Below are 26,066 nucleotides of genomic sequence, written 5' to 3' on the forward strand. Positions count from 1 at the left end.
TGGAGCATGATTTCCTTACTCTTATACCCAACACCCCTACCAATGAAGGCAAGCATTCCATATGCTTTCTTTACCACCTTATCCACTTGCCTAGACACTTCTCGGTGAACTATCTACCCTACGCCCCTCATAATTTTGTCTACCTCAGTCAGGATGGAAACATAAAACCATGGTGTTGACTCCAGTGTTGTCAAAGGGCAACTTTATTCATTTTGTTATACAATGCACCTCACAATATTTCAGATAACAACAATAATTATTATACATAGGACCAGGAACATTCAGTCTCTGGCAAACGGTCCCAAAGTTCAATCATAGTTCGTGACTGGACATCCCCCTCTATTGAAGGGTCGTTTCCATTGTTGCCTGGGACAACAGTGCCCAGCATGAGATCTCCATGGGATACCCCAAGAGGTCAGGCCCTTCCTCACACCATGGTCATAACCTTTAAGGCCTCAGGTTGAAATTTCCGGATCTTTTTCTTCAGAGCCCTCGAGGCCTTTATCCGGCAAATCCTGGCCTCCGTCCGGCGGCTCCGGCCTGTCGTCGGCTGGTTGGGAGCTGGGCCCAGGGTCCCGAGGAGGGGGCCGCCCCCAGCCTGCTCCGCAGGGGGCCCGAACTCGCTGCCGCTGGACTCGGCATCCCCGAAGCGGTCGGCCGTGCGGTCGCTGCGCTCGTCCGCGCTGCTGCCGCTGGCGATGGTGGAGTGGAAGAGGGAGGCGCATTCGGCCGAGTACTCTGACTGCTCCGAGTCGCTGAAGCCCCCAGGGCGGGCCCTGAAGCCCCGCTGCCTCCCAGTGCAGGGGACACGGGCCCTGTTGGCCCTCCCAGCCCTGTGCCGCGGGGCGCCCCAGCAGAAGCGACGGCCCGAGGCCATTCTGCCTGCTGGGCACAGGCTAGGCCTCGCACCCGGCTCCTGGCAGAGGGCAGAACACCAGAACCCAGGACCACAACTGGGGGGGTGGAAACCAGGCTCGTCCCCTGGGCCCGAGGGACCGTGCCCATCACCCCAACTCCCCTTGGCGACAGGACCGAGAATGGCCCCCGCTCCATCCAGTGTCTGCGTCCCGCACCACCCGGCCTCACTGACCCTCCTCTTGATCTTGGTCACCTTGGCCTTGCTGCCAGATGGCCACACCTGCACTCGTTGCCGGGACTCTGGGGCCACGAACCAGGCCTGGACAAAGCCATCCCCCAGCGGACCACCCACACGTTGGCCCGCCATGCCCCTCGGCCTGTCCTGGCCCGGCCTGGGCGGTACGTTGGCGCTGGGAGAGCCAGGATCCTGGCCAGTCAGCTGGCTGCCATTGGACAAGCCAACTAGGCCAGTGCAGAAGCCTGCACCTTGGGCAGTGGGCAGGCCCAAGCAAGAGTCTGCTCCGTGGGCCGTGAGTAGGCTGGAGGAGGAGCCTGCCCTGTAGGCCATGGATAGGTCAGTGCAGAAGCCTGCTTCACGGGCCATGGGTAGGCCCAAGCAAGAACCTGTGGTGATCAAACCTTTCACCACTGGCTTGAAATGCAAGCCACTGCCGTCAGCTTTAGAATCCCCTCCCAACTGATCGATCAAGGCGGAGATATTCCCCTTGCCTGCAGGCTCCCAGCGACTCGCCTTAGCTTTGGCAACCCCCTCCCCTTGGAGCCCCGCACCTTGCCATCTGTCACCCCGGCGCGAGGCCAACATCTTCTCAAGCTGTCCCCTCGTTCCATTATTGACGCAGTTATCTTTCCTGGCCTCACCAGGACACGCCAGCTCCTTCTCACACACCACAGCGTTTGGACCCACTCCTGGGTCACAGCTCACGTCGGCCCTGCTGAGTTGGACTAGCTCGGCTCGTTTATTTAAGCAGCCAAGCCCGGCTTCAAGGGGGACAGGCTTGCTTTCTGGACAAGGCAACGCAGTGCCCAATAGGCTATACTTATTTTCCACACTAAGTGCCCTCCTGGAGAGGCTAAACAACGGACTCTGCAGGGCAACCGCGTGCAGAGGGCTGGGGTAGTTGTAAACATCGCCGCTGTTCTTGGAGACCAGATCACACCGATACTTCCAGTCCACTACATCAGCATTGCGGACTCCCTTCTGTTCCAAGGGGGCTGCAGGTTCTTTCTGCTGAGGTACAAATCGCTCCAAGTCACCTGAACCGTGGACAAGAAGGAGAGGAACACATGTCACAATATTGCTTTACCTGTAGGTCACGACTGTCCCAGAACTAGGGGTCACTGCTACGAGTGCCTGTCTAAACGACAAGGGCCCTCACAAGTGTTGTAGAATATAGAGACCTCGGAGTACAGGTACACAGTTCCCTGAAAGTGGTGAGACAGGTTAACAGGGCGGTGAAGAAGGCGCCTGACACACTTGGTCAGGGCATTGAGTACAAGAGTTCGGATGTCATTTTACAGCCGTACAAGCTGTTGGTGAGACCGCATGTGTTCATTTCTGGTCTCCCAGCTATAGGAAGGACGTCATTAAATTGGGAAGGGTGCAGAAAGATTCACGAGGACCTTACCTGGAATTGAGGGCTTGAATTATAAGGAGAGACTGGATAGGCCGGGACTTTTTCCCCTGGAGTGTAGGAGAAGGTTTATAAAGTAAGGGGCATAGATAAGGTGGATGGTCACAATCTTTTTCCCAGGGTAGGGGAGTCTAAAACTAGAGGGCATAGATTTAATGTGAGAGGGGAAAGATTTAAAGGGGACCTGAGGGAAAACCTTTTCACACAGAGGGATGGTGGGTGTTTGGGACGAGCTGCCAGAGGAAGTGTAGAGGTGGGTAGGATTGCAACGTTTAAAAGGAATTTACACTGGTACATGGCACAAGGGTTATGGGCAAAAACAGGCCAATGGGACTAGCTCATGTAGACATCTTGGTCAACATGGACGAGTTTGGCTGCAGGGCCCATTCCTGTGTTGTTATAGCTCTATGACTCTAAAAATAAAGGTTCACCTGGAAGACAGAGACGAAATTTCTTTTTCAAAGACCCTCTTTGGAACTCTCTTCCCCAAAGGTCAGTGGGATCAGTATCTTTGGCTGTTTTTAAGGCAAGGTAGGTAGCGAGGCAGTGGAGAAAGGTCATCTCAGGTAGACGGGAACACGAGATCTAAGCCTACGATCAGATCATGCATGATCATGGATATGAGGGGAAACCGGAGCACCTGGAGGAAACCCACACGGAGAACCTGCAAACTCCACGCAGACAGTTCCAGAGGCGGGGAGCGAACCTGGATCGCTGGAGCTGCGAGGCAGCGGCTTTACTAACTGCGGTAACCGTGCCACCCGGTACGCTTTGGCGAGAGGTTGCTCATGCGAGACGGAGAGCAGGCCTACCTGTGGAGACTGGTCTGGGCCTGGGCCTGGCCAATCCCAGCCTCCCGCAGCTCAAGGGGAGGGCCGGCTCAGCGGTGGTCTTGATCCCCCTGCCAGGTCGCTTGCCTGGGCCCTGCGGGGTGAGGCCCGCTGACTGCACGGTGGTCTCGTCGGCTGAGCGGGGCCGGTTCTCCGGCCTGCTGCCCTTGATCTGTCCTGGCTGGCTGCAGTACACCAGGCTGCCCTGCGAGGATGAAGTGGAGTCACTGTACATGGAGTTGCAGGAGTTGGACAATGAGCAGGAGCCCGCGTCACTCAGCTCGTAAAACCCTGTAGATCAGAAACAAAATAACACTGAGGCACTGACCACCGGCATTATCAACAGCGCCTACTCTACTGATGGAACCCCACTGGGGGTGAAACACCAGAGGGTCCAAGGGAGCAGAATTAAAAACAGTAACTGCCACAATTGTCAGAAGAGAGAGAGAAGGTGCTGGAGAGATAAACGGGGATAAAGGAAAGAGGAAAAACAGAAACTGGAGAAAGATAAAGAAGTAAAGAGAGGGGAAAGAGAGAGGGAGAGGGGGAAGAGGGGGAAGGGAGAGAGGGGGGAGGGAGGGGGAAAGAGAGATGGAGAGGGGAGAGAGAGGGAGAGGGGTAAAGAGAGAGGGGGAAAGAGAGGGAGAAAGAGAGGGGGAAAGGGAGAGGGGGAAGAGGGAGGGGGAAAGAGAGATGGAGAGGGGAAAGAGGGAGAGGGGGAAGAGAGGGGGGAAAGAGAGGGGGAAAGGGAGAGGGGGAAGAGGGAGGGGGAAAGAGAGATGGAGAGGGGAAAGAGAGAGGGAGAGGGGGAAGAGGGGGAAGGGAGAGAGGGGGGAGAGGGAGAAGAGACAGGGGGAGGGAGGGGGAAAGAGAGACGGAGAGGGGAAAGAGAGGGAGAGGGGTAAAGAGAGAGGGGGAAAGAGAGGGGGAAAGAGGGGGAAAGGGAGAGGGGGAAGAGGGAGGGGGAAAGAGAGATGGAGAGGGGAAAGAGGGAGGGGGGAAGAGAGAGGGGGAAAGAGAGAGGGGGAAAGAGAAGGAGAAAGAGAGGGGGAAAGGGAGAGGGGAGAGAGGGGAAAGAAGAGGGGGAAGGGGGAAAGGAGGGGGAAGAGGGAGACAGGAAGAGAGAGAGGGGGAAAGAGGGAGAGAGAGGGGAAAGAGGAAGGGAAGAGAGAGGGGGAAAGGGAGAGGGGGAGAGGGGGAAGAGGGAGAGATAGAGAGGGGGGAAGGAAAGAGGGAGTGAGAGAAGGAAAGAGAGAGAGAGAGAGAGAGAAAGAGGAAAGAGAGGGAGGAAAGAAAGAGAGAGTGAGTGGCATGGGTGCACAGGCTGAAAAACTAAGGCAGCCAAGGTGATCCAGCAGAAGTTTTCTGGGAGAGGAGAATCTTTGCCAGGGCAGACTAGGAAGATCTAGTCCTGGTCAGTGAGTCGATAACTGGTGCTGACAGAGTTAAAATCATTGGAAGTGACCTGGAGGGGAGATTAATTCACTCGCAGAGCTGTCGGGATCGGGAAATGTTGACCTGGGAAGACGTTGCATCAATTACCGTCATCTCATCAATAACTTTAAAGCAGCATTGACAGGGACAAAGAGACACAAGAGACTGCAGACGCTGGAATTTGGAGCAACAAACAATCTGCTGGAGGAACTCAGCGAGTCAGGCAGCATCTGTGGAGGGAAATGGACATTCGACGTTTCAGTTCGATACCTCCGGATGAAGAGTCTCGACCCGAAACGTCGACTGTCCGTTTCCCCCCACAGATGCTGCCTGACCCTCTGAGCTTCTCCAGCTCTTTGTGATTTGACAGGCGCAAGGTGGTGGAACTTAGACAAAGCAAGGTCCTGTACCTAAACCAGCCGGTTCTGTCAGAGGAAGGTTTTTTACCCAGAGAGTGGTTGGGGCATGGAATGCGCTGCCTGGGGCAGTGGTGAAGGCAGGTACATTGGTCAAATTCAAGAGATTACTAGATAAGCATATGGAGGAAATTAAAATAGAGGGATATGTGGAAGGAAAGGGTTAGATAGTCTTAGGCGAGGTTTAAAGGTTGGCACAACATTGTGGGCCGAAGGGCCTGTATTGCACTGTACTGTTCTATGTTCTATGTTCTTTGTCAGAGCTAGCACAGCACAATGGGTTGAACGGTCCCCTTCCACGCTGTGTTTCTATGGCTTAGGCAGGACATGAGGAGGTTGGGAAACTTCATCCGGACTATTGTGGGGAGTCATTATCTGCTTGAAAAGTGATGAAATCAGAATGATTAACTCTAACCCTCGAAGATAGACGACATCATCACAGGGGTTAATCAAGGAACAACTGAAAGACATGAGGGCTTTAAGGTAAGAGGTTGATGCCCACTCCTGCTCTGGGAATAGAGCCTCACAGAAAGAGCTCTTTGAGTATGGGCTTAAACTGGCTCGTTAAACATGATCTGACCTTGAAGTGAAAAGCACTGTCTGTTACTATAAATCTTGTGCACACAACAATGCTCAGGTCCAACGTTAGGTCGCCAAACAAAGGGGAAGGAATGGCTGGCTGATCCACTGCTTGAAGGAGCGTGGTGTAATCTGCTGGCGCCGGGGTCACTCTGATCTCCCGGTCTGAAGGTGGGTGGAGGGTAGGGGGGTGGGGGGGGGGGGGGGGGCTCAACAGGATTTGAACATCAACAGAGCAACCTTGAAGTAGAGGCTGGGGGGCGGGGGGAAGGGTGCGGGGGTGCACACACAATGGCAGCAGCGGACTGACCGGGTGTGATACTGTGTGAGGCACTCACGCACCAACACAAAGGCACACAGATACACACACACGCACACAAACACACACACACACACACACACACTCAAACACAGATATACAGACTCAAACACACACACACTTTCAAACACAGATATACAGACTCAAACAGACACACACACTCAAACACAGATACACGTGCATGTGCAGGCATACACACACAAACACACAGAGACACAGTGGAAACACAAACACAAAGTGAGACACACGTGCTTTCAATGTAGGCACACACACTAAAACAGGGAGATAATTCGCACTCACACAAGCACACAGATGCAGATAAGCACACATACATGTATATGCAGAGATACATGCACACACTCTTCAATATACTGAGAAGCATACACACATGCATTCACATGGAGACATACACTCACAATGGGGCACGCACACACGGACATGCTCAGAGAGACGTGGATGCACACATTTACTCTACTGGTATTGTTTTTACCTGTACTACCTCAATGCACTCTGTACTAACTCAATGTAACTGCACTGTGTAATGAATTGACCTGTATGATCAGTATGCAAGATAAGTTTTTCACTGTACCTCGGTACAAGTGACAATAATAAACCAACACCAATACATATGTGTGCCATTCAAAACTGACCTACAGAACAAGTGAGGAGACAGTATTGTTCAAGCTCTGTGGGACAAGACACCTGATACGCCTGCATTCAGCGTTCACACAATTAGACTGCGCTGAGCAAATTCCAGGCTCCCTTTGCCCTGCTGCAGTCTGTATTCAACAGAGGGAGCCCAGCCCCTGAGCAAGAGCACTATTCACCTGCGAGGGTGCTGGGATGATCTGATACCAACAAAGCACAGAAATAGTAAGCTAGAAAGGACTGGTTTACATTGTGGATCCAAAAGTGACCATTTGGCCCAATATGCCTGTGCTAGCTCCCAGCAAGAGAAATCCAGCCCTCCCCATTGGTATTGGAATTGGTTTATTATTGTCACTTGTACCGAGGTACAGTGAAAAACTTGTCTTGCATACCGATCATACAGGTCAATTCATTACACAGTGCAGTTACATTGAGTTAGTGCAGAGTGCATTGAGGTAGTACGGGTAAAAACAATAACAGTACAGAGTAAAGTGTCAACTCTTGCCAACTCTTTCTCCCTCAATACCAGTTCCTTTTTGAAGGCCACCTTTGAGTCTGCTGCCACCAACCCATCAGGCAGTGAATGCCAGACGGACAGGGCCATTTGTTGCACAAAAACATCCTCAAGTCAGCATCTTCTGTTGGATTTCCATCCCTCCAAACGCAGCACAGGAAGAGACCAGTGGTCCCAGCTGGTCCGAACCAATACTTGAGCTCCTTGATTGTAGGGAAGAGCAAGAGTCCATCATTACAGGATGGTCACCATGAAATCCGGGGGGGGGGGGGTGATCACAAGATCACAAGACAAGGGAGCAGAAGCAGGACATTCGGCCCATCAAGTCTGCTCCAAGGAAAAGGAAAAAAGAAATGGGGAATGGGGAGAAAAAAAACCTATTCTAATCCCAATTTCCGGCCTTATCCCCATATCCCTTGATACCCTGACTATTTAGATATCTATCTATCTCCTCCTTGAATGTCCCCACTGATCTGGCCTCCACTACTGTACGTGGCAAGGAGTTCCACAAATTCACCACCCTCTGGTTAAAGAAATTTCTCCTCATCTGTGTTTTGAAACTGTACCCTCTAATTCTAAGATTGTGCCCTCTGGTCCTGGACTCACCCACCAAGGGAAACAGCCTAGCCACATCTACTCTGTCTTTTCCTATCAACATTTTAAATGTCGCTACGAGGTCCCCTCTCATTCTTCTGTACTCCAGTGAGTACAGTCCAAGAGCCGACAAACGCTCATCATACGTAAGTCCTTTCATTCCTGGAATCATCCTCGTAAATCTCCTCTGAACCTTCTCCAACGTCAGCACATCCTTCCTAAGACGTGGGGCCCAAAACTGCACACAATATTCCAAATGAGGCCTCACTAGTGCCCCGTAGAGCCTCATCAACACTTCCTTACTTTTATACACTATACCTCTCGAAATGAATGCCAACATAGCATTCGCTTTCTTTACCACCGATCCGACCTGGTGGTTAACCTTTAAGGTATCCTGCACGAGTACCCCCAAGTCCCTTTGTACTTCCGTACTTTGAATTTTCTCTCCTTCTAGATAATAATTTGCCCGCTTATTTCTGCTTCCAAAGTGTACAACTTCACATTTCTCAACATTGAATCTCATCTGCCATTTCCTTGCCCATTCTCCTAAACTGTCTAGGTCCCTTATCCCTTAACTTCCTTATCCCAAGAGCAGTGGGAATGGAAAACAGTACGGATGCACACAAGGCTGGACAAGCAAAAGAGGGAGATGGGAATGGAGAGTTCCACTAATAATGGAAAACGGAGAGGCTCGAGCAGAGCATAAATATCAGCATAAACTAGATGGGCCAAATGGCCCATTCCTATGTTGTATATCTGCCTCATTCACTGTCCAGCTATTCCCTGTTCCCTTGTGTCTTCTCTTTAAAGTGTCGGTGCCATCCTATTCCCTGCCAGAGCAGTTCCACATTCCCTGGGTAGAGATGTTCGTCTCCCACTCTGCACTGGATTTATGATTGACCATCTTAAATCACACTAGATCTTTTGAACAGATTTCTAGCCCACTGTTATAACACTATTGAACAGCTCCCTAGTATGATAAGATGGACTCTTGACCTCACTATCTACTTCATTATGACCTTGCACCTTAGTGTCTTCCTGCAATGCACTTTCTCTGTAATGGTAACACTTTAGTCTGCATTCTGTTATTGCTTTTCCCTTGCAGATAAGTTAGATAAGATAAGATATCTTTATTAGTCACATGTACATCGAAACACACAGTGAAATGCATCTTTTTGCGTAGAGTGTTCTGGGGGCAGCCCGCAAGTGTTGCCACACTTCCGGCCCCAACATATCATGCCCACAACTTCCTAACCCGTACGTCTTTGGCATGTGGGAGGAAACCGGAGCACCCGGAGGAAACCCACGCAGACACGGGGAAAACGTACAAACTCCTTACAGACAGCGGCCGAAATTGAACCCGGGTCACTGGCGCTATAATGGCGTTACGCTAACCGCTACACTACCATGCCTGCCATGATGAAACGATCTGTATGGATGGCATGCAAAACAAAGTTTCTCACTGCACCTCGGTACATGTGACAATAATAAACCAATTACCAATGTACTTACCCAAGTGTCTTTTGAATGTTGTTATTTTACCTGCCTCAAACTACTTTCTCTGGCAGCCCGTTCCACATACGCACCACCCTGTGAAGAAGTTGTCCCTTCCGTTCTCTTTTAACTCTTTCCCCTCTCACCTTAATTCTTTCCCCTCTCACCTCACATCTTTCCCCTCTCACCTTAACTCTTTCCCCTCTCACCTCACATTTCCCTCTCACCTCACGTTTCCCCTCTCACCTCACGTTTCCCCCTCACCTCACATTTCCCCTCTCACCTTACTACCTCAAAGCACTGAAGTGATGAAATGATCTGTATGGGTGGCATGCAAAACAAAGTTTTTCACTGTACCTCGGTACATGTGACATTAATAAACCAATTTTAAAGTATGATCACAGATGGAGTTAAGGAACATCTCCGCTGCAATTCAGTGGAATGGAAACAGAACCACAAGAGCAGTCGATGATCTCCTCCTGACCTACGACACTATCCACTCATGTTCGACTCCACTGTATACATAGAACATAGAACAGTACAGCACAGGAACATCCATGTTGTCTCTAAGGTCCTGGGGATACCAACATCCCCTGTTCCCAACACACGAAGCTCACCTGAACTTGACCTGCTGTCACTCTCCAGTTGCTCAGAGGATGCCTTGCTGACGTCCAGCTTCAGCTCACTAATTTGTCGGTCCAAGTGTTGCAAGTGAACTTTCAACCCCACATCCTGTTTCCTTAAATGTGACTGGAAATCAAACAAGGAGGGGGTTACTCAAAAAAATAACAAAGGCAGGTTAGCAAGATTCTTCTCTTGATATTCTGCTGGGAAGTGAAGAGTTCCAAGGGTCAATATGGAAAGCGTCAGAGCAGCACTGCACAGCCACTGTTTAACACTCTGTTATTTATCAGTGACTATCCCCAACTGTATTTTCTGCAAGGGTCATAGGGAGAAGTTGCTGTAGCTGACCCTAAACGTCGACTGCCTGCTTTTCTCCACGGATGCTGCCTGGCCTGCTGAGTTCCTCCAGCATCATTGTGTTTTTCATCTAGATTCCGGCATCAGCAGTCTTGCTGTAGCTTCTGTTACCTCTTTGAATGGACTTCCCCATCTGAGTAAATTGTCTTTGTTTGATTATTTATTCAGAAGACTCCTTAGTGTGAGTCACACACCCAGTCACTCCTCCAGTCCAGATGAAGGGTCTCGACCCAAAACATCAACTGTCCACTTCCCCCCACAGATGCTGCCTGACCTGCTGAGTTCCTCCAGCATCTTGTTTTTTTGCTCCATATTCCAGCATCACTTGTGTCTCCACTTCCAACTTATTGGCTAGAGTGGTGTTGTCCAAAACATAATCCTACAGGTGCTTGGGAAGGGTGGGGGTTGGTTGAGGATGCAACACCTCACACTTGCCTGGATTAAACTCCATCTGCCTTTTCCCTGCCCATATCTGCAACTGATCTGTATCCTGCTGTGTCCTTTGATAACCTGCATTATCCACGTTTCCACCAATTGTTGCGTCATCTGCAAACTTACTGATCAGCCCACCTACATTTTTGCAGCAGAATGAGGAAGGGGAAGTGTTTGAGGCAGGTACGTTAACAACATTTAAAAGGCACTTGGACAGATACATGGATAGGAAAGATTTAGAGGGATATGGGCCAAATGCAGGCAAATGGGTCCAACTGAGATGGGAATCTTGGTCGGCACGGACCAGTTGGGCCAAAGGGCCTGCTTCCATACTGTATGACTCTATGCTCCAGGCTTGTTAGGCACCAGCTTCAAAAAGAGGGCCAATGAGGAGAGGTATTCAGTTGCGGGTTGGGGCCCATATCCCACTTCAGAGACTTGAGCCCAGGAATCTAGGCTGATGGTGCAGTGCAGTGCTGAGAGGAGGGCTAGCACTGCCAGAGGCACTGTATTCACACGAGATGTTTAACAAGGGCCCTGTCTGTTCTCTGGTGAATGCGAGCGATCCCATGGCACTCTTCCAAGGAAGAGCAAGGGGAGTCCTTTCACAAAAATTCTTCCTCAGAAAACATATGGAGTTATATAGCACGGAAACAGGCCCTTTGGCCCAGCTCATCCATGCCAACCGAGCTAGTCCTATTTGCTTACGTTTGTTCCATATCCCTCCAGACCTTTCCTATCCATGTAACTGTCCAAATGGCCTTTAAATGTTGTAATTGTACCTGACTCAACCACTTCCTCTGGCAGCTCATTCCATAGATGGACCACAATTTGTGTGGAAAAGTTGCCCCGCCTCAGGTCCCCTTTAAATTTTTCCCCTCTCTCTTTAAACCCTCTAGTTTTGGACTCCCCTGCCCTGGCAAGTAGCTGTGGCTATTCACCTTACCTATGGTCCCTCATGACTTTATCTGTTAGGTCGTTCTCAGCCTCCTTCGCTCCGGGGAAAACATTCATCACCTCTCACCTCCCAGCTTCTGACACCATTCCCACTCTCCCCCCCCCCCCCCCTCATCTGCCTATCACACCTCCCCCCCTCACCTGGATCCACCTATCGCCCGCCAGCTCTTGCTCCACCCCTTCCCACCACCTTTTTATATTGGCTATCTCCCCTCTATCTTTCCAGTCCAGATGAAGGATCTTGACCCAAAATGTTGACAGAACATTTCCCTCCATAGATGCTGCCTGACCCGCTGAGTTGCTCCGGGTTTGTGTGTTGCTCCAGATTCCAGCATCTGCGGGCTCTCTTGTGTCTCCAGTCTATCTAGTCTCTCCGTATAACACAAACCCTCCAGTCATGGTAATATTCGAGTAAATCTTTGTCTGTAATGACATCAATGAAACAGATGATCTGGTCATGATCACATTGCAGTTAATGGGAGCTTGCCGTGCACAAATTGCCTGCCTTGCTTCCTACCTTTGAAAAGTACTTTACTGGGTTTGGGCTTTCCAGAGGCATTGGATAACATAGAACTTAGAACACCACAGCACAGTACAAGCCCTTCGGCCCACAATGTTGTGCCAACACTTTATCCTGCTCTAAGATAAATTTGACTTTTTTATCTATGTACTACATGTCATGAGGATGCCCCAGAACAACTTACAGACAGTGAAGTTACCGGAGTATTGTACAACTGTGGCAGCCAATTTGCATGCAGAGTTACAATGAGAAGCTTCCTCTGCACTAGTAACATCAGCAGAAGGGGAGATATTGGCCAAGGCATTAGGGATAGCTACCCTACACTCCCTTAAATAGCGCCTGGGATCTTTCATGCCCAACTCCCAGGGGAGACAGGACCTCAATGTCAGTCTTCTGGCAGTGTAGCACACCCTCAGTGTTTCACTGAAGTGCAGGCCTAGATTTTGGGCTGCCTTGATAAGGAGGCCTGAAAGCACAACCTTCTGGTTCAGAGGCAAGAGCACTATCACACTGCAGATCCTGGTAACCAACCTCAGCCTAACAGGACCCAGCTACGTGTTTTGGCAGGGGAGGATCTGGCTCAGAAGGGTATCTAGCTCAGGGTCACCACACACGTCTCATAGAGTCATACAGCATGGAAACAGGCCCTTCAGCCCAACTAGTCCATGCCAGCCAAGATGCCCATCTAAGTTAGTCCCATTTGCCCGCGGTTGGACTATATCCCTCTAAGCCTTTTCTATCCTGATTCTTCATCCTGAAACACACCTGAGACTGAGACTGCTACATCTACTGTACTGGAAAATATTCTAGGTCCTCGGCTGGGGCTGGGGCTGGGGTTAGATTGGGTGGGGCCAAGTCAGCTTTTAATTTGATTATGGAGGAGACTCAACAAGATTTCAACAGAGACATCATGAGGTCTTCCACTTTGGACCTAGGTTGGTAGCAGTGGTCCATATACATTGATCATTGAAATGTCCAGGTAAAGTACAGAAAGTAAACCGAATGGTTAATGGGCTGCTGGTCTTTATATAAGATAAGATCAGATTTCTTTATTAGTCATGTGTACATTGAAACACACAGTGAAATGCATCTTTTGCGTGGAGTGTTCTGGGGGGCAGCCTGCAAGTGTCGCCACGCTTCTGGCACCAACATAGCATGCCCACAACTTCCTAACCTGTACGTCTTTGGAATGTGGGAGGAAACCAGAGCACCCAGAGGAAACCCACGCAGACACGGGGAGAACGTACAAACTGCTTACAGACAGCAGCGGGAATTGAACCCGCTGGCGCTGTAATAGCGTTATGCTAACCGCTACACTACCGTGCCTGCCCTCTGCACTACCGTCCCTGCCCTAAAGAGGTGGAGTATAACTGGGTAAAAGGAATGCTACAGATCAACAAAGCGGTGGTGTGAGCAGTTCTGGGCTCCATACCATGCGGACGATATACAAGCCTCGGATGGAGACAGCAGAGAACGATACCTGAAACCCAAGGATTGAAATACAAGAGATTACACAAACTGATGTTACTATCCGATATTTGGAAGGTTAAGGGGTGATCTGCTTGAAGTTCCCAAGAGGTAGGGTAGGGTGAAACTATTTTTTTTATATTTCAAAAATATATTTTATTCATGGAGACACCAGAGAGACTGCAGATGCTGGAATCTGGAGCAACACATGAGATGCTGGAGGAACTGAGTGGGTCAGGCAGCATCTGTGGAGGAAGAGGGGTGGCCGACGTTTTGGGTCAAGGTCAGAGAGTAGAGAGGGGAGATGGCCAGTATAAAGAGGTGAGAGGGAGGGGTGAGGCAGGTGAGAGGTGGGACCAGGTGAGGACGAGGATGAAGCCAGGTGTGTTAGGGGAGGGGGTGTGTTAGGAGACAGAGGCTGATGGGTAGGCACAGGTAAGAGAAACATGGGGAGATATTTTATTCGTGATATATATGGTACACATCTCTGGGTAAAACTATTTCCACAGATTCAGGAGCCCCAAACAGCGCAGATTGTCTACAGATTCAAGGCAAGCTGTTCAAGGGTGAATTTAGGAATCACTACGCACAAAGGGCGATTAAAATTCACAACTCCTCTCCAAATGGCAATAAGTGCAGGGTCAAGTGTTTGTCTTCAATGTGAGTTGGTTAAAAGTTTTGTTAGCCAAGTAAAGGAAATTGGGAAAAGAGAGATGTGTGGAGGTAAGCCACAGGCCAGCCACGATCTCAGGTAATGAGGGAACTGGCTCAAGGGTACTCAAGTCAAGCCAAGCCGAGTTTATTGTCATATGCACCAGTACAGTGAAGTACAGGTACAATGAAAAACCTACCTGCCTGTGATGCTGCTGCAAGTTTTTCACTGTACCTGTACCTCATCGTACTTGTGCACATGACAATAAACTCAACCTGACTCCTAACCCTAGTCCAATCTTTCTATGGTGCTTTGCAAACAAGAGTTTATGGGGTACAGTTCAACACAGAGTGGTTACTGAATACCCACTCTCCCTGATGTGTATGAATGGGTGGCCTCTCTGTAGCCAAAGGAGATTATTGCTTCAGAAATATTAACTGTTAACAATCTCCTTCCCCAGATGAAACTACTCAATGAGATGGAAAAAAAGAGATGGAGTTACCCCCTATAAGACAGACTCTGAAGTGATTTATTTTCACTGTGCCTTGTTTATAGTTTTGCAGTGACCCGAATCCACTTTAAGAACTGACTAATGCATAGCCAAAGCATCCCAGTCTAGACATTCTTGATTAATGGCTCCGGGTCACAGAAACTGTCCTGAAGATATACAGCGGTCATTGATAATTTAGAACATCACTAAGATCTCATTTCAGCCATTTCCAGAAAAACAAAGACATTAATCGTAATTGTGTGATGTGAGGATTTGGTTTCCTACAATTACTGCTTTTGATATATGTCTGCAGAAAGGGAGGGGGAGAAGGGGGGAGAAGGGGCGAGGGAAAGGAGGGAAGAGAGAGAGAGAGGGAGGAAGGAGAGAGAGGAGGAGAAGGAGGGTAAGGGAGGGAGAGAGGGGGGAAGGGAGGGAAGAGAGGGAGGGAAAGAGAGAGAGAGAGAGAGAGGGGGGGGGGGGGGGGGAGACCATCCGGGACATACCCTTTTCTCATTACTACCATCGGGGAGGAGGTGCAGGAGCCTGAAGACCCACACTCAACATTTCAGGAACAGTTTCTTCCCCTCCGCCATCAGATTTCTGAACAGTCCACGAACCCATGAGCACTACCTCGTGTTTCCTCTTTAGCACAATTTTACTTATTTATTTTTGGTAACTTATAGTAATGTTTATGTCTTGCACCGTACGGCTGCCGCAAAACAACAAATTTCATGACGCATCAGTGATAATAAACTTGATTCTGATTTTGAAAAGGAGGGAGGGAGGGAAAGAGAAGGACGAAGGAGGAGGAAAAGGGAGGGAGAGAGAGAGAGGGAGAGAGCAGGAAGAAGGGAAAGGGGGAGCAGGAGGAGGAGGGATGGGGGGAAGATGGAGGGGGGAGGGAAAGGGAGGGAGGGAGAGAGGTGGGAGAGAGGGGGAAAGAGAAAGGGAGGGTGGAAGGAGAGAGGGAGAGAGAGAGTAGAAAAATTAGGAGTGAGCCACATTCAAAAACCACCTCAAGGAAGATAAAAGTACAGACAACTTTCATATTTCCATACAACATAGGCCATTCAGCCCATCGAGTCCACGTCAGAAATGCCATTCCCCACTTACTTCCCTGTGACCTACTCTCTCTCACACGCCCATCCACTCCCCCCCCCCACCCCATGGATGTCCTGTGGCCCACTGAATGAGGGGCAATGTACAATGGCTAAATAACCTAGAGCTGAATTTTTGGGATGTGGGACGAAACCAGAGCACCCGGAGGAAACCCTGTGGTCATGGGGAGAACGTGCAAACTCCACATGGGCATCAGAAGCAAGGGTCAGATTTCTCCATGACGTGGAGTCATACAGCACGGAAACAGGCCCTTCGGCCCAACTTGATGTTGCATTCCAAGTTTAGAAGGAAGTAAGGGTCACACATCAATGGTGTCCGTGACTGGAATCACATGGAACAGAAGACCCTTGGCCCAGCATGCTAGAGCCAACTGTTTAATCGACTAATCCAATTAGTCCCAATCCCAGCACTCCCTCCATAGCCTCCCATCCTCCTCCTTTGTAAGCAAACAAATAAAACCCCCCCATCACATTTAAGATAAGATATCTTTATTAGTCACGTGTACATCGAAACACACAGTGAAATGCATCTTTTGCGTAGAGTGTTCTGGGGGCAGCCCGCAAGTGTCGCCACGTTTCCGGCACCAACATAGCATGCCCACAACTTCCTAACCCGTATGTCTTTGGAACGTGGGAGGAAACCGGAGCACCCGGAGGAAACCCACGCAGACACGGGGAGAAGGTACAAACTCCTTACAGACAGTGACTGGAATTGATCCCGGGTCACTGGCGCTGTAATAATGTTACGCTACCCGCTGCACTGTGATCTCAGTGAAACACACAACATACTGATGGGACTTGAGGGGAGGATTGTGCTTTCACGGGCTGGGGTGTCTAGAGTGTTGTGGGAGGGTGTGGTGGTGGGGGGTGCCACAAGTCTCACTATAGGAGATGTATTCAGGATGGACAATTTGCTATCAAATCTGCTTCCACCCCAATTCCCTGCATTTCAGATTATAACCAACCATGGAAGGAAACTTCCCCACCTTCTCTTAGTTCTATTGCCAACTCCCTTAAATCTGTGTCCTCCTCTTGCAGACCTGTCGACATAAACAGCTCCTCCCTCTTTAACTGACAAAACCCCTCATCGTCCTTAAAGGTTCCACCAAGATTTTCCACAACATTTAGGAAGTATCAGGACGAGCACTTGAATCACCAAGGTTAGTGGTGAATGGGATTGTCATAGATGGGTCCATGCCCAGCATGGACATGTTGGGCCGTTTCTGTGCCGGTTGTCTCTACGACTCTTCTGACTGAATCGCAGTTAGTGTAATGCTATTACAGCGCCGGCGACCCAGGTTCAATTCCGGCTGCTGTCTGTAAGGAATTTGTACGTTGTCCCCGTGTCTGCGTGGGTTTCCTCCGGCAGCTCCAGTTTCCTCCCACATTGCAAAGACGTACAGGTTAGGAAGTTGTGGGCATGCTATGTTGGCGCCGGAAACGTGGCGACACTTGCGGGCTGCCCCCAGAACACTCTACACAAAGATGCACTTCACCGTGTTTTTCGATGTACATGTGACTAATAAAGAAATCTTATCTTATCTCCATATTATTACCACAAGAAACCACAGAGAGTTGTGGACACAGCTCAGCACATCACAGACACCAGCCTCCCCTCCATGGACTCTGTCTATATTTCTCCCTGCCTCAGTAAAGCAGCCAGCATAATCAAAGACCCATTGGGAATATTGTGTGCAGATCTGGTCACCACACTACAGGAAGGATGCAGAGGCTTTGGAGAGGGTGCAGAAAAGGTTCACCACGATGCTGCCTGGATTGGAGAGTATTAGCTACAAGGAGAGGTTGGACAAACTTGGGTTGTTTTCTCTGGAGTATCGGAGGCTGAGGTGGCAACCTGATACTATAAGAAGTTCATAAAACTATGAGGGGCATAGATATGGTAGATAGTCATTTACCCAAGGTGGAAACATCGAATACTAGAGGATATAGGTTTAAAGTGAGAGGGGAAAGTTTAAAGGAGATTTATGAGGCAAGTTTTTTTTTACACAGAGCACAGTAGGGTGCCTGGAACACACTGCCAGGGGAGGTGGTGGAAGCAGATACAATAGCAACGTTTAAGAAGCATTTAGACAGACACACGAACAGGCAGGGAATGGAGGAATATAGGCCATGTGCAGGCAGGAGTGCAGTTTAAACTGACATAGTCAACACAGACATTGTGGGCCGAAGGGCCCGTTCCTGTTCTGTACTGTTCTATGTTCTAAAGTCTTAGATTCAATTCTTACAACTAGAGGGATAGGGTATATGGGAAGAAAGAAGGAAAAGGGATGGTTAGCCAAGATCATACAGAATGCTGGAACAGGTTTGAAGAGCCGAATGGCCCACATGCTCCTATTTCCATGTTTCTATACTTCATCTGGATGGGCATTAGTGTTAATCACTGTGGGTCCTCAGAGCCAGGGTGAGAGGGAGTTCACAAGGGGCTCTCACTCCTGAATATTGATGACACCCCCCTGCCAATAGAAAGTGTAGGTACTCAAACCCAAGTTGGTGCCCAGCCTCCAGAGCAAGCAGCTCACTGTCCCGACACAGGGCGACCACTCAGGTGAGCAATGCGTCAGCAGGGGAAGAAACTGAAGGGAAATGGAGGCTTAGTGCAGAGAAGCTCTGATCCCAGCCTGATGTCCAAGTTCAACATTGGCCTGTGCATGATTGTGTCCGATAAGTGCCATCCTGACAAGAGGTGAACTTACTTGCTATAATAAGATAAGATATCTTTATTAGTCGCATGTACATCGAAACACACAGTGAAATGCATCTTTTGTGTAGAATGTTCTGGGGGCAGCCCGCAAGTGTCGCCACACTTCCGGCGCCAACATAGCATGCCCACAGCTTCCTAACCCGTACGTCTTTGGAATGTGGGAGGAAACTGGAGCACCTGGAGGAAACCCACACAGACACGGGGAGAGCGTACAAACTCCTTACAGACGGCGGCCGGAAATGAACCCGGGTCGCTGGCGCTGTAATAGCGTTACGCTAACCGCTACACTACCGTGCCTGCCCATCTGGTGCCATTGTGAGATTTCTTGGATACTTGGTCACAGAAGGTCTGGAAGAGGGGGGAAGGTCACAGTCATACAACATGGAAAAAGGCCCTTCAGCCCATCGAGTATGGACCAACCATCAACCACCCATTTACACTAATCCCATTTTATTCTCCCCACATTCCCATCACCTCCCCCCCCACACCCCCAGAGTCTATCACTCAAATACATATGCTTCAGCCAACATCACTAAAAATACTCATTATTCCTACTGCTACAGGGACTTTCTATACACTGAACAGCTGTCCTACATTAGAACGTGGACTATGCTTCAAAACCCAGCTCATTGACTGCGAAGCACTTCAGGAGGTCCAGTGCTGCCTTCTTCTATTAAGTCACTTCCAATAGACAGAGGGTCACTCTGCCTCACCCAACAAGTCGCTGCTGTCGAGTAACATCGACACTGGGCTTTCCCAGACCACTTGGGTCAGGTGCCTGAGGGCAGGAGGAGCTGTCGTTCGACCTCCCAGCACTGTTCAGGTCTTCCAGTGAGGAGACAGGGCAATCAATACTATAATTCCAGGCAAACTCATCACCAAACTCTGACACCTGGGACTCCACACCTCCCTCTGTAACCGGATCCTTGACTTTCTGACCAACAGACCACAATCAGTGAGGATAGGCAGCAACACCTCTAGCACCATTATTCTCAACACTGGTGCCTCACAAGGCTGCATCCTCAATCCTCTACTCCCTTATACACTCATGACTGCATGGCCAGATTCTGCTCTAACTCCATCTACAAGTTTGCAGATGATACCACCATAGTGGGCCGTATCTCAAATAACTATGAGATGGGGTATAGGAAGGAGATAGAGAGCTTAGTGGAATGGTGTCATGACAACAACCTTTCCCTCAATGTCAACAAAACAAAAGAGCTGGCCATTGACTTCACGAAAGGGGGCAGTGTACATGCACCTGTCTACATCAACAGTGCTGAGGTCAAAGGGTTGAGAGCTTCAAGTTCCTGGGACTGAAAATCACCAATAGCCTGTCCTGGTCCAATCACATAGATGCCACAGCCAAGAAAGCTCACCAACACCTCTACTTCCTCAGGAGGCTAAAGAAATTCAGTATGTCACCTTTGACACTCACCAACTTTTATCGATGCACCATAGAAAGCATCCTATCTGGATGCATCACGGCTTGGTACGGCAACTATAGGAACTGCAGAGCATTGTGGACACAGCCAAGCGCATCACGGAAACCAGCCTCCCCTCCATGGACTCTGTCTATACCTCTCGTTGTCTTGGTGAAGCAGCCAGCGTAATCAAAGGCCCCACCCACCAGGGTCATTCTCTCTTCTCTCCTCTCCCATCAGGCAGAAGATACAGGAGCCTGAGGGAACGTACCACCAGACTCAAGGACAGCTTCTATCCCACGGTGATAAGCCTTTATACGATGGGAGGGACCCTTGACCTCACAATCTACCTTATTGTCTACCTGCACTGCACTTCCTCTGTAGCTGTGACACTTTACTCTGTACTGTTATTGTTTTTACCTGTACTACCTCAATGCACTCTGTACTAACCCAATGTAACTGCACTGTGTAATGAATTGATCTGTACGATCGGTATGCAAGACAAGTTTTTCACTGTACCTCAGTACAAGTGACAATAGCAAACCAATACCAAATGGCTCTACAACTGGGCCAAACTTCACAGGGCAGAGAGGAACTGACACCTCCGAGAAGAACGTTAGCCCAATCCAGGAATGAATAGGTGGCCTTTCAACCTGGAAACGCACTATTATCTGGGACCTGTCAGCCTAGAGCTTTTTAATTAGGCAAAGCCAGCCAGGGAGGAGGTTTGCCTTGAAGGCAATTGTTCCCTGTCTACCTTTAATTAACAGGTACAGTCACTGTTTGCCGAGGTCATTCCCTCCTCTTCAATGCCCCATTCTTCTCTAAGGATTTCACATCTCGTTCCATTTCCTAAACATCTTTATCTTATCTTTTTTGTCTATCACTAAAGCAATCTCTAGTGATCTGTCAGCCCCCAGATGCTTGATAATATTTCACACCATCCCTCCCTCCTCCCAGTTGGATGACACCCAGATGAGGGAGTGCTGCACTGCCAAAGGTCCGCTCTCACAGCCATAGAGAGATACAGCATGGAAGCAGGCCCTTAGGCCCATCAAGCCCAGTCTGACCATCAACCACCCATTTATACTTGATCCCATTTAATTCTCCCCACATTCCCATCAACTCCCCCTGGATTCTAACCCTCACCTACACACTTAGGGACAATTGACAGCGGCGAGTTAACCAACCAACTCCCACATCTTTGGGATGTGGGAGGAAACCAGAGCAACTCCAAGCAGTCACAAGAGAGAACATGCCAACTCCAGGGCAGGCACAGTTGTGCAGCGGTTAGTGTAACGTTATTGCAGCGCCAGCGACCCGGGTTCAATTCCAGTCACTGTCCATAAGGAGCTTGTACGTTCTCCCCGTGTCTGCGTGGGTTTCCTCCCGGTGCTCCGGTTTCCTCCCACATTCCAAAGACTTACGGGTTAGGAAGTTGCGGGCGTGCTACGTTGGCGCCGGAAGCGTGGCGACACTTGCGGGCTGCCCCCAGAACGCAAAAGATGCATTTCACCGTGTGTTTCAATGTACATGTGACTAATAAAGATATCTTATCTTATCCACACAGACAGCACCCGAGGTCAGGATTGAACCTGGGACGCTGCGAGGCAGCAGCTCTACCAGCTGTGCCAAACCGAGGCCCTGTTCACTCTCACTGGAGGACCCAAGAAATCCCATGGAGAGAAAGCGAAGGGTAGGAGGTGCTCCCTCCTATTTTTAAATGGCTCAATCAACATAACCAGGACAGATTTTCTGCTCATTACTGCCTCGTTTCGTGGGTGCCCATTGTCGATAAATTCACTGCCGTCCTTCCCGCATCACAACAGAGACCCGTTCTGTTTACAAATGGAAAAAAATCATAAGGTTTTTAAGGAGTTTAAGATTTCCACATAAATAGATTTACACTCCTATTGCACTGTTCACACTTCAGGTCTTTGCAAAAAGCCTCACAGACTTGGTGGTAATTTTGGAAATGCAGTAATGTGGGATACTCAGCAGCCAGTCGATGCACAGCAAGCTGCCACAAACTGCAATGAGATAATGATCAGATAAACTGCATTTTCCCCAGTGAGTGCATTGGGTCAAGTCCCCATTCTCTAATAAGGAGGTCATGGAATCTTTTCCAGCCACTTTTGGAAGCTAATACGTCCTATCAGAAGCAGCTTGATCTCACAATCTACCTCATCATGGCCTTGCACCTTACTGTCTGCCTGCATTGCACTTTCTCTGTGACTGTAACACTTTATTCAGCACTCTGTTATTGTTTTCCCTTGTACGACCTCAGTGCACTGTGTAATGAATTGATCTGTATGAACAGTATGCAAGACAAGTTTTTCACTGTACCTCAGTACATGTGACAATAAAAAAAACAATTTACCCATTTACTTCACACAGACGGCAACGGAGGTCAGGATTGAACCCACGACTCTGGTGCTGTGAGGCAGTGATTCCACTAGCTGCACTATTGTGCTGCCCAGTTTTAGCTTGTTCCTTAAAATGCACTGTGTAATGAAATGATCTGTATGGATGGCATGCAAAACAAGGGTTTTCATCTCAGAATGTGACAATAATAGGTTTTTCACTGTACCTTGGTACATGTGACAATAATAAACCAATTTAGATCCATATTCTTTAGAGTTCAGGAGATTTACCAGGATGCTGCCTGGATTGGAGAGCAAGTCTTATGAGGATAGGTTGAGTGAGCTAGGGCTTTTCTTTTTGGAGAGGAGGAGGATGAGAGGTGACTTGATAGAGGTGTACAAGATGATAAGAGGCATAGATCGAGTGGACAGTCAGAGACTTTTTCCCAGGGTGACAATGGCTAACACAAGGGGACATAATTTTAAGGTGACTGGAGGAAGGTATAAAGGGGATGTCAGAGGTAAGTTTTTACACAGAGAGTGGTGGATGCGTGGAACACACTGCCGGCAGAGGTTGTGGGGGCAGATACATTAGGGACATTTAAGAGACTCTTAGAATGACACATGAATGATAGAGAAATGGGGGGCTATGTGGGAGGGAAGGGTTAGATAGATCTTAGAGCAGGATAAAATGTCGGCACAACATTGCGAGCCGAAGGGACATTCTATGACCTTAAAGCATAGAACAGTACCGTATAGGAACAGGCCCTTTGGCTCACAATGTGCCTTCCATGATGCCAGTTTAAACTGCAAGTTACCTTATTGTAACATTAAAAAAATCTTTCAGGGATAAGACAGGGTGGATGATGAAATGCTTCCACTGGTAGGAGAATCTCAAGCAACGGGACTTGGTCACAAGATTAGGGGCCAGGCATATAAAACTGAGGTGTGTAGGAACTGCTCACAGAGGGTGGTGAATCTCTGGAATCCTCTGCCTGAGAGGATGGTGGGGGCTTGATCATTGCGGGTATTTGTAGAGGAGGTAGATAGCTCTTGCTTGAAAGATCAATGAAAGGGAGGGCTTTGGGGAACTGGCACCAAGGAGATAAGGGTAGATCAGCCACGATCACATCGAATGGCAGAGCAGGATTGTATTCTTAAGAGGGCTCACACAGTAGTGTAGCAGTTAGCGTAATGCTATTACAGCGCCAGCGACCCAGGTTCAATTCCCGCCGCTGTCTGCAAGGGGTTTGTATGTTCTCCCCGTGTCCACGTGGGTTTCCTCCCACATTCCAAAGACGTACGGGTTAGGAAGTTGCGGGCATGCTATGTTGGCACTGGAAGCCTGGCGACGCTTGTGGGCTGCCCCCAGAACACTCTACGTAAAAAAGATGCATTTCACTGTGTGTTTCGATGTACATGGGACTAATAAAGATCCTCAATGCACTCTGCACTAACTTAATGTAACTGCACTGTGTAATGAATTGACCTGTACGATCGGTGTGCAAGGCAAGTTTTTCAATAATAATAAACCAATACCGATACCAATACCAATCTTACATTAACTCTTTAGCAAGACACTGGAGTGCAGCCGCTTAAAAGTAGTTTTCAAGAAAGGTTGGGGGATTTACTGCGTAGAATCTGCGGTTGGGATGCTCCCACGGGGAGGGCTGAGACGTGGGAGGAATGGGGTTGGGGGCTAGTGGAATGCACATCTGCAGAGGATGAACACTGAGCTGCAGAAACGCAGAGAGCCAGTCATGCGGGACAAAGAGAGAGAGAGAGGTGGGGGCGGGGGAGGTCTGGGCAGCCCGCGGAGTCTTCACACCCAGGTAATGAACTGTTGATGGGTTGAGTGGGTTCGGACTCTGTGAGCGCGGATGTGTATCGCCTTCGATGTGGATTGAGTCTCGCTGGCTCACCAAGTGTTAATCAGCTGCGAAGCAACACACGGGCTATTCAACAGGGGAGTGAATCTCTGAATCTGTCCACTGCCACCGTTTGACCCAGAGCTATTAACACCTAGAATTCTTTTATACTTTTAAAATTTATCCGTGAATGTGTACACTACAAAGGGACTTAAAACTGCGAGATATTCAGTGATTAACCGGACATTTCTATAAAATGCTTCTCCCTCCGGATGTCCAATAAACCCTGGTGTTCCACTCTGAGATACCTTCGTACAAACTTTAAAATAAGTACATCCAAAATGCTGAAACTTCCATCCAGAATCAGAACAAGATTTCAGATAGCACTTTTCGATCTCCACACGGGCAAAACCTTCAGCAGCTCTTGTTGAACTGTGGTCGCTTTGAAATGCCCAAGATCTGCTCATTTGTAAATCTTTACCTCGAAGGGATAGAGTCAAAGGTGGTCAGTAAATAGGTCTTAAAAATTCACTAGTATATCTCACAGCGTCTTTAAGACTGTTAAAAATATATCTTTGTTGGACTCTGTACACATGTGGAGATTCAAAAGTGCTATCGCAGTGCTAGTCCTTCCAGGGTTTAATGCCTGTTTAGGAGCTGTACCGCGTTTTAAGCTTTTCACCTTTGCATCTTGTATGCGTGTTTGTGAGGTCTCCGTGTCCAGGAGATCATAAACAACACATTTCACGTCATCTGTCAGTAATAATAAATCTTGTTCTGATTCTGGATGGAAGTTTCAGCATTTTGGATGTACTTACTTTAAAGTTTGTACGAAGGTACCTCAGAGTGGAACACCAGGGCTTATTGGACATCTGGAGGGAGAAGATTTTTATAGAAATGTCCGGCTAATCACAATATCTCGCAGTTTTAAGTCCCTTTGTAGTGTACACTTTTAGCAATACACTTTGAGTTAAAGATGCGAGAGGTAGACATAAATAGGTATGTTTTATATTAAAACACATTTACAAGATTAATGGAAATACGTGTTTGTCCAGTTTGTTCACAAAGTAAAAGGCAAATATCTGGGTGAAAGGACTGTGTCTATGAACAGTACCGATCTTCAGCTCCCGAATAATTAAAATCTAATTTGTTTTAAAGTTGGGTTCAGGGTAGGCTTGGTGCAAATGCTGATCTTTAGAGACTCTTAGATAGCCGCGGCTGTGGGTGAGGGCGTTTTAAGCCGGGAGGTGTCCTTACCAGTTGCTCCTTCAAGGCGCTCAGGGTGCTTTCCAGCCGCTGCTCCTCGGTGCCTGTCTGTGTGGGGGCAGGTTCGGTCCCCAGCGCCCTCCTGACCAGCTCCCTCTGCCGCTCTTTCAGCAGGTCGAGTTCCTGCAACCCCGCCAGGGCTGCCTGCAGCCTCTCCCCGGCTCTGCAGCGATCCGAGACGGCCAAAGGTGCAGAGGTGAGTCGGTGCTGCCTGTTCTGCATCTTGGACTGTGGGCACTACCCTCCCTGAGAGATGGACAGGGAGACAGGGGGGGGAGGGGGTGGGAAGGATGAATGCAGATTCAGCCGGTGGCGAGAGAGAACAAAACCGCATTTAACTCTTCAAAGTGCTGGCTGCAGACTGAGAGGAAAAAGAACCTGTTCGGAACAATCTCCCGAATCACGCCTGCCCTCCCGTCCCAAACTCACAAGCCAGCCTTCAATTGGTGAGGCCGGATTCACACCCTC

The 26,066-nt window shown here is 49.1% G+C and overlaps 1 protein-coding gene across 1 annotated transcript; it reads right to left on the reverse strand.

Annotated features, from left to right (window-relative positions):
- Positions 1–427: 427 nt before the first annotated feature.
- Positions 428–25,874, reverse strand: LOC127568025 (dapper homolog 2-like). The gene is made up of 4 exons (XM_052011272.1): positions 25,590–25,874; positions 9,956–10,088; positions 3,323–3,631; positions 428–2,133 (listed from the first exon to the last, which is right to left on the reverse strand). Exons 1-4 carry the CDS (start codon positions 25,818–25,820, stop codon positions 428–430), a joined length of 2,379 nt encoding a protein of 792 aa, XP_051867232.1. The 5' UTR covers positions 25,821–25,874.
- Between the last annotated feature and the right edge of the window lie 192 nt (positions 25,875–26,066).

Source organism: Pristis pectinata, chromosome 3 (assembly GCF_009764475.1).
Source record: "Pristis pectinata isolate sPriPec2 chromosome 3, sPriPec2.1.pri, whole genome shotgun sequence".
Lineage (NCBI taxonomy): Eukaryota > Metazoa > Chordata > Chondrichthyes > Rhinopristiformes > Pristidae > Pristis > Pristis pectinata.

Bases quoted from the DNA above. Each gene is read 5' to 3' on its own strand.
- LOC127568025 (XM_052011272.1), bottom strand. From the start codon at position 25,820: ATGCAGAACAGGCAGCACCGACTCACCTCTGCACCTTTGGCCGTCTCG. The intron at 10,089-25,589 runs GTAAGGACACCT...TTTGATTTCCAG, and splicing joins GCGCCTTGAAGGAGCAACTG to TCACATTTAAGGAAACAGGA. The intron at 3,632-9,955 runs GTGAGCTTCGTG...TCTGATCTACAG, and splicing joins TGACAGCAGGTCAAGTTCAG to GGTTTTACGAGCTGAGTGAC.